The sequence below is a fragment of the Sinocyclocheilus rhinocerous genome, unplaced genomic scaffold (genome assembly GCF_001515625.1).
Source record: "Sinocyclocheilus rhinocerous isolate Xijiao unplaced genomic scaffold, SAMN03320098_v1.1 scaffold2338, whole genome shotgun sequence".
Classification (NCBI taxonomy): Eukaryota; Metazoa; Chordata; class Actinopteri; order Cypriniformes; family Cyprinidae; genus Sinocyclocheilus; species Sinocyclocheilus rhinocerous.
Window position 1 is genome coordinate 17,448 of NW_015644013.1, and position 8,804 is coordinate 26,251.

General features: G+C 39.5%; 2 protein-coding genes across 3 annotated transcripts in view; both read right to left on the reverse strand.

Moving 5' to 3' along the window:
* The window catches only part of LOC107757864 (calcium signal-modulating cyclophilin ligand-like), a 6,430-nt gene extending 5,515 nt beyond the window's left edge, over positions 1–915 (reverse strand). For both annotated transcript variants that reach the window (XM_016575465.1, XM_016575464.1), the window contains exon 1: positions 675–915. In XM_016575465.1, coding sequence (XP_016430951.1) covers positions 675–825 — 151 coding nt within the window. In that variant the 5' untranslated portion in view covers positions 826–915. The remainder of the gene's footprint in view (positions 1–674) is intronic.
* Positions 916–3,124: 2,209 nt separating this feature from the next.
* LOC107757847 (protein transport protein Sec24A-like) overlaps positions 3,125–8,804 on the reverse strand; it is a 31,968-nt gene continuing 26,288 nt past the window's right edge. Inside the window, exons 20-21 of the mRNA XM_016575443.1 lie at positions 5,125–5,228; positions 3,125–3,447 (exon numbers count right to left, since the gene is read on the reverse strand). Of these exons, the coding sequence (XP_016430929.1) occupies positions 3,333–3,447; positions 5,125–5,228 (219 nt within the window). The 3' untranslated portion in view covers positions 3,125–3,332. The remainder of the gene's footprint in view (positions 3,448–5,124; positions 5,229–8,804) is intronic.

Below are 8,804 nucleotides of genomic sequence, written 5' to 3' on the forward strand. Positions count from 1 at the left end.
TTTAACTAAAATACCATAGAGTCCATAATCCATAATAACTCTTCCTCCAGTGAAAAAGTGCATCTGCTGTTGTCTCTCACATCAAAATCCAGCCACATATTTGTTTAGAGCTGTTTAAATGGTGCTTGATTTCTCTCCTGATTCAGACCAGAACACTTTTTCACTGGAGGAAGCTTTATTATGGATTATGGACTCGTGTTTGAGTTAAAAACGTCTTAATGCTGGATTTGTTTCAGCTTTTGTCTTCTCCAGATGTTAACTGATGGACTGGAGTGCTGTGGATTACTTGTGGATTATTGTGATGTTTTTATCAGCTGTTTGGACTCTCATTCTGACGGCACCCATTCACTGCAGAGCATCCATTGCTGAGACACTGATGCAATGCTACGCTTCTCGAAATCTGATTAACAAACTCATTTTACCCTGGTATAAAACAGTTTTGAGCACTGTAATAGGTACACTAAGAAACATTACATTAGAATACAGATGCAGTATTTCTATGTGACGAATCTAATGTAAGTGAATGGTGATTGATCAAGTGATTCTGGACCATCAGGTGTAGTCGGTTTTGGGGCCACTGTACATGATATGAATCATATGAGGGACGCTGTTTGTTCATGCAGCTGTGAATCTGAATCAGAGTGGAGTCCGCTGCTTTCCTCCGAGAGACTCACCGCTGTCCGCGTCGCTCTGACTGAAGCCCACGATCTTCTTCATGCGCTGCTCGGAGTTCAGCAGTAACTTCCTCCTGCGGATCTCCGCGCGTCTCTGCGCCGCGTTATTCTGCTGCTGCGCCGCGCTCTCTGCCTCCTCGCTCGCCTCCATTACTCCGATCACTGAAGAATATCAGAATATCTGTCAGCAGCTGCTGTCTCTCTGTGTCAATCTGTTATTATTGATGGGGCGGAGCCTCACATAATGTGTCCCTTATGGATGACGACACAGTTTCAAAATAAAAGTCCGATCTCATCGTCGTGATGTTTGCAAAAGTGTGTGTGTGTAGTGCTGGGCAGATTACTTAAAAATTGTAGTCCGTTACTGATTACAAATTACATGACAAAAATGGCAGTAGTTAGTAACGTAATCCATTACATAATCAGACTACTTGTTGATTACTTTTGGCTCATTTATCACATTAATTTAAATAGGACAATCTTGTACCATATTGATATAAACATACAGAGAGAATGAAAATATATAAATATGTTCTATTTGTTGCTTTTGAAGTGCATTAAACATTACATTATATAAAAGTTTCCCAAACTGGAGTTCATGAAGGAACTGCAGGGGGGTTGTGAGTTTAATGAAAAGCTAATAATTAAATCATAAAAATGTAAAATTAAAATATTTTTAAAATGACAACAATCAAATAAAGATATGAAATGTTATATCTGTTTTCCTGCAAGTCATGTGATCGTGAATAATCATGTAACCAATAAAACGTAACTGTAGTCTGTTTACAGGTATTTTAAAATGTAATATAATCGAATTACAAGTACTTACTTTTTGGAATCTAATTAAGATTGTAAAATGTAATCAGTTACTGCCCAGCACTATATATGTGCATATGCATATACAGTGCCTTGTGAAAGTATTCAAACCCCTTCATTTTTTCACATTTTGTTATGTTGCAGCCTTATGTTAAACTGCTTTAAAGGGGTCATATGATGCGATCCTAACCCTTCTTTCTGAAGTTGCATTCCAAACTCATCTGTTTGAATGGGCTGCTGTAGAGAGCAGCAGCAATAAATCCTGGAACCCAGTCTTTATTAACACTCGTGCAAACACCCAACGCTTCAATAAAGCTGCTCTTTATCAAGTCATTATGGAGGGGAATAACATGTTTGCTGATGTTGTTGGTCTGGTCCGGTCTAGTTCAGCACTGAATGAGAGAACATGAGCGCATAAACGCCAAAGTAACTGTGGAAAAAGTGGAGATATTCAGCAGAGCTCACACGACATTTCCTCTTTAATGAATAATCATTCATTTATAAAGTTCACATGTACAAAATTGCAGAGAATTTACAAATTATTTCTCAAAAACACAGTTGTCATGTGTGCTAAAATGAACTGAACAACCGCAGAGGAAACAAGGATTTTTTTAAATATAAAAAAATATCCCTCTGAATGTTGGATTTGATTATGCAAGAAAATTCTGCGAACAGAATCAAGACTGAAGATTGCTCAGATTATTGTGTTACTCCTCCCTTCATCAGTTCTCCATTCACAACCAGCCATTTAATATAAATCTCTATTAGTGGCAGAGAAATCTCTGTATTTATTCAGTATTTTGGATTATATTTCAAGCTTTAAGCACATAGCTTCCTACATGTCTCTGTAGCTGATCACTTCACCTAAAGCTTTCATAGGTTTAGCCAGTTCTTAAAAATCTCTCTTCATGGAACAAATAATAATATTAAAGTCCCAAGCAGTTTGTTTTATCATCTTGCATCATCTGAATAATGTTTTTACTAAAATTAACAATCTTTTGAATATAATATAGGTTTATAATGTGTAAAGATCACAGGGTCGAGTGTCTGAATTTGCCCGTGTTAAACGTCACATCCTTACAAAGCATTTCTTCAGAACATTTGCTTGAGTCCCACTTAAGGCAGATATTGAATTCAACTGCATTACCTTCCTCATCAATTAAAACAATGACTGACGAATACAGACAAACCTGAAGATCGAACAGATAAACCTGTGACAATAACCACACTAAATATAAAGCGCTAACTCTGAATAGCACTTATTATAAAGGTTGTAAGAAATTCATAAGAAACCATTTTCCTACATTTTTGTTTTTTAGTAAAAGGCGATAAATTAGAAAGGATCTGCGCTCATGTGACGTCACCCGTGTGTCTGCGCTACAGACTCAAGCATCACTCCTCACAAACAGCTGTAGTGTGACACAGACGGGACTTTATTGACAGCAGGTCTGCGTCTGGCTCCAGCCGGGCATTGTGGGATCACTTGGAGATCTGCTGCTGCAGGTGCAGGAGGAACTCGTAGTAGGAGAGAGCGGATTCACTGAGATCCTCGATCATGTTCTGCATGAACTCAGTCTTGAGCGGAGACTCGTCTCTGAAATCAAGAGAAGCGTCAGAAGCACTTATTATAAAGGTCGTAAGAAATTCATAAGAAACCATTTTCCTACATTTTTGTTTTTTAGTAAAAGGCGATAAATTTGAAAGGATCTGCGCTCATGTGACGTCACCCGTGTGTCTGCGCTACAGACTCAAGCATCACTCCTCACAAACAGCTGTAGTGTGACACAGACGGGACTTTATTGACAGCAGGTCTGCGTCTGGCTCCAGCCGGGCATTGTGGGATCACTTGGAGATCTGCTGCTGCAGGTGCAGGAGGAACTCGTAGTAGGAGAGAGCGGATTCACTGAGATCCTCGATCATGTTCTGCATGAACTCAGTCTTGAGCGGAGACTCGTCTCTGAAATCAAGAGAAGCGTCAGACTCTCTTCAGTCATTCAGACAGAAAAACAGCTCTGGATCATCAGCAAAACTCGGTCATATAGTTATCCAATTAATTAGAATTGATTTCTCAAAACCTTCCATTAAAAGAAATCATGTAAGGTATAGGGGTGTGTGATATTTATAGTCTAGGATAATATCATTACATCATTATATGTGAGCTGACATTATTGAGTATGTCACTCACTTTGCAAAAAACAAATGAAAACACGTCTTGAGAGTCCAAAAGCATTGGACTGCATGAAGAAGTCTATTAGAATGCAGTTAAAAGGAGCTGATAATTCAAGTAATGAAAGAAAAAATATATATTTGTGCATCTCAGAACAACACAGCGGTGTTTCGATCTGGAGTGAATCTGTTTTTGAATGAATATCTTGAGACAATGTTTCAGTGACTCATTCATAAAGACTAGGGCTGCCCTCGACTAAAGATTTGTCTGGTCGACTAGTAGTCGTTCATTTTAAGCATTATTCGACTAATCGCACGTTTATTAATAAATCATTTAAATCATAATAATGAGCCTTTAATTGCCTACAGTACATAGCATGATGAGCACTCAAACGCACCGGAAGAAGTAATGATTATGAATGTGTCAGGGAAAAACAGTAAGGAGGCTGCATTAACATTTTAATAATTCATTGATAAACTGGTGCTTTCTTTGTTCTTGGTTTAAGAGATGAAGCCGGCGACACTGACTCGTCATCTCCGCAGTAGTGATGCGCCTGTATGCTTGTTTCATACGGATTACATAATCTGAGAATATTTGTTTTCCATTTGAATTGGTTTATTTGAAAGAACACTTTTAACTCTCTATAGATATATTTTTTATGTCTCTAAGGCAAGCATACACAGAGTTTGGGAGTTTTGCGCTCAAGTTCACAGAGACCAAGACGGCAGAAAGCACATCCTGTTTGCTTTCATTATTTTACAAAAGCGCAACGTTTTGTATTTATTGTGAGTGCACACAAATAAACGTAGTCTTTACAGATTTGAAAGATGTATTACTCTTATCTGTATGAGCACAAATGAGGGAGTATTTTAAGAGCAAGTGAGCGCACCGGCGCCTCCATCTGTCCTGCAGTGATCTACTCTTCAGCTTCTCACTCCACACAGACGCTTGAACAGCGCACATTTCTCTGGGTTAACATTAGATTGAGCGGTCATGTAAAGTTGCTAATACTTACATATTTCAGATAAGTCATATTTGAGGTCAATGTATGATAGGTGAGTGTTTGGATGTCCTGCCTGAGTACTGTATTAGCCTACCACATAGACTAGCCGTTAACAATCTGTCACTGCCAATGTGGATTTTTATTTATTTTTTCTGCGACTAATAAAATTCTGGTCGACTAACGGTTAGTCGACTATTAGGGGGCAGCCTTAATAAAGACAGTCACTTGCTTTGTTTCTAAATGAATCAGCTGCTTTGAATGAATCACTGACAGAATCATGAAATGAATCACTCGTTACGACAGGGATCTGCCGCCACCTACTGGCGGTTTGAGTGCCATATTTCTCCATGACAGATATTTTGCATTTGATATTGACATTAACAGGTGAACAAGGTCAGACTGAGACGGATTCATCTCTGCTCGCTGTCTGGAGGAGAACATGCACTGTGTTCATTATCTCTGACCTGATGACGTGCAGGACGGCGTGGAACGGCCGGCGTTCTCTCAGCCAGTCGACGAATGCTCGCAGTCGTGAAGATTGGGCCGTGTCCAGCTCTGGAAGCTGGATCTGAGAGGAGAAACCACACGTTACACTCCAGATCTCAGCCGATTCACTTCTGCTCGTTTAAACCTGCTTAACCAATCACTCTGCATTATTGCTAATATCTACATACTGCTGTTGATGAGGTCAGCACCAGGGTTCCTACAAATTTCCCATTTCAAAATCCATACTTTTCCAGACTCAAATTTCCAAACCTCTCAGTAGATCTTCAAACCATATTTAACAAAAGGAGCATTATTTTAAGATTTATATTTGGTATATACAGGTGCATCTCAATAAATTAAAATGTCGTGGAAAAGTTAATTTATTTCAGTAATTCAACTCAAATTGTGAAACTCGTGTATTAAATAAATTGAATGCACACAGACTGAAGTAGTTTAAGTCTTTGGTTCTTTTCATTGTGATGATTTTGGCTCACATTTAACAAAAACCCACCAATTCACTATCTCAACAAATTAGAATACTTCATAAGACCAATAAAAAAAAAAAATTAGTGAATTGTTGGCCTTCTGGAAAAGTATGTTCATTTACTGTACATGTACTCAATACTTGGTAGGGGCTCCTTTTGCTTTAAGTACTGCCTCAATTCGGCGTGGCATGGAGGGGATCAGTTTGTGGCACTGCTGAGGTGATATGGAAGCCCAGGTTTCTTTGACAGTGGCCTTCAGCTCATCTGCATTTTTTGGTCTCTTGTTTCTCATTTTCCTCTTGACAATACCCCATAGATTATCTATGGGGTTCAGGTCTGGTGAGTTTGCTGGCCAGTCAAGCACACCAACACCATGGTCATTTAACCAACTTTTGGTGCTTTTGGCAGTGTGGGCAGGTACCAAATCCTGCTGGAAAATGAAATCAGAATCTTCAAAAAGCTGGTCAGCAGAAAGAAGCATGAAGTGCTCCAAAATTTCTTGGTAAACAGGTGCAGTGACGTTGGTTTTCAAAAAACACAACGGACCAACACCAGCAGATGACATTGCACCCCAAATCATCACAGACTGTGGAAACTTAACACTGGACTTCAAGCAACTTGGGCTATGAGCTTCTCCACCCTTCCTCCAGACTCTAGGACCTTGGTTTCCAAATGAAATACAAAACTTGCTCTCATCTGAAAAAAGGACTTTGGACCACTGGGCAACAGTCCAGTTCTTCTTCTCCTTAGCCCAGGTAAGACGCCTCTGACGTTGTCTGTGGTTCAGGAGTAGCTTAACAAGAGGAATACGACAACTGTAGCCAAATTCCTTGACACATCTGTGTGTGGTGGCTCTTGATGCCTTGACCCCAGCCTCAGTCCATTCCTTGTGAAGTTCACTCAAATTCTTGAATCGATTTTGCTTGACAATCCTCATAAGGCTGCGGTTCTCTCGGTTGGTTGTGCATCTTTTTCCTTCCACTCAACTTTCTGTTAACATGCTTGGATACAGCACTCTGTGAACAGCCAGCTTCTTTGGCAATGAATGTTTGTGGCTTACCCTCCTTGTGAAGGGTGTCAATGATTGTCTTCTGGACAACTGTCAGATCAGCAGTCTTCCCCATGATTGTGTAGCCTAGTGAACCAAACTGAGAGACCATTTTGAAGGCTCAGGAAACCTTTGCAGGTGTTTTGAGTTGATTAGCTGATTGGCATGTCACCATATTCTAATTTGTTGAGATAGTGAATTGGTGGGGTTTTGTTAAATGTGAGCCAAAATCACCACAATTAAAAGAACCAAAGACTTAAACTACTTCAGTCTGTGTGCATTGAATTTATTTAATACACGAGTTTCACAATTTGAGTTGAATTACTGAAATGAACTTTTCCATGACATTCTAATTTATTGAGATGCACCTGTAGTATGGTCATCTGTAAATATTTTTATTTTCTCAGGGGTTTATTCATTGATTTTCTCGAAGTGACAACATACAGAGCTCCTTAAAAAAAAAAACAGACTTTTGCTAGACATTTTACTATGGAGAAAATGAGAGCATGGATGCACATGAATTAATAGAGATCTATTTGCTCAGAAACTGGCTTTCCTTAGGGTAGTTCCTCTAATATCAAGGCCTAATGTCCACTTTAACACACAGTGGAGAAACCATGACACGAAATGGGCTGATGGCATAATAAGGCTTTGTGCATTGTCCTATTTGCCAAGTTCAAAGGTCTATAAAATAGACTGGTACTGTAAAAAAAAAAGTGTTCAAAATGTGGCTCTCTTTAGGGCAGTATGTCTTATTTCAAGGCCTTAAGTCTACTTTAACTCATACTGTGTGGCGGCCAAGACACCACACCATGAAATGGGCTGATGGGCCAGCTTTTTGAAGATGCTGATTTCATTTTCCAGCAGGATTTGGTACCTGCCCACACTGCCAAAAGCACCAAAAGTTGGTTAAATGACCATGGTGTTGGTGTGCTTGACTGGCCAGCAAACTCACCAGACCTGAACCCCATAGAGAATCTCTGGGGTATTGTCAAGAGGAAAATGAGAAACAAGAGACCAAAAAATGCAGATGAGCTGAAGGCCACTGTCAAAGAAACCTGGGCTTCCATGCCACCTCAGCAGTGCCACAAACTGATTACCTCCATGCCACGCCGAATTGAGGTAGTAATTAAAGCAAAAGGAGCCCCTACCAAGTATTGAGTACATGTACAGTATATGAACATACTTTCCAGAAGGCCAATAATTCACTAAAAATGTTTTTTTTATTTGTCTTATGAAGTATTCTAATTTGTTGAGAGTGAATTGGTGGGTTTTTGTTAAATGTGAGCCAAAATCATCACAATTAAAAGAACCAAAGACTTAAACTACTTCAGTCTGTGTGCATTGAATTTATTTAATACACGAGTTTCACAATTTGAGTTGAATTACTGAAATGAACTTTTCCATGACATTCTAATTTATTGAGATGCACCTGTAGTATGGTCATCTGTAAATATTTTTATTTTCTCAGGGGTTTATTCATTGATTTTCTCGAAGTGACAACATACAGAGCTCCTTAAAAAAAAAAACAGACTTTTGCTAGACATTTTACTATGGAGAAAATGAGAGCATGGATGCACATGAATTAATAGAGATCTATTTGCTCAGAAACTGGCTTTCCTTAGGGTAGTTCCTCTAATATCAAGGCCTAATGTCCACTTTAACACACAGTGGAGAAACCATGACACGAAATGGGCTGATGGCATAATAAGGCTTTGTGCATTGTCCTATTTGCCAAGTTCAAAGGTCTATAAAATAGACTGGTACTGTAAAAAAAAAAGTGTTCAAAATGTGGCTCTCTTTAGGGCAGTATGTCTTATTTCAAGGCCTTAAGTCTACTTTAACTCATACTGTGTGGCGGCCAAGAAACCACACCATGAAATGGGCTGATGGCGCAATAGGTGACTCCGTCAGCTTCATCCTACTTGCTAAGTTTAATGGTTTCTCGTGCACACTAGGGCTGGGTATCGAGTTCGATACTTTTTTACCATCGAGTATCGAAAAATGTCTCGTCGTTCGGTACCAAATTTCGATACCTAAGGGGTTAATCTCATCAGCGTCAGTGAGGCAATAAGCCTGCAGCACTAGCCGGTGTGTTCGACTAGAGGCGCGGCGCAGATCGATC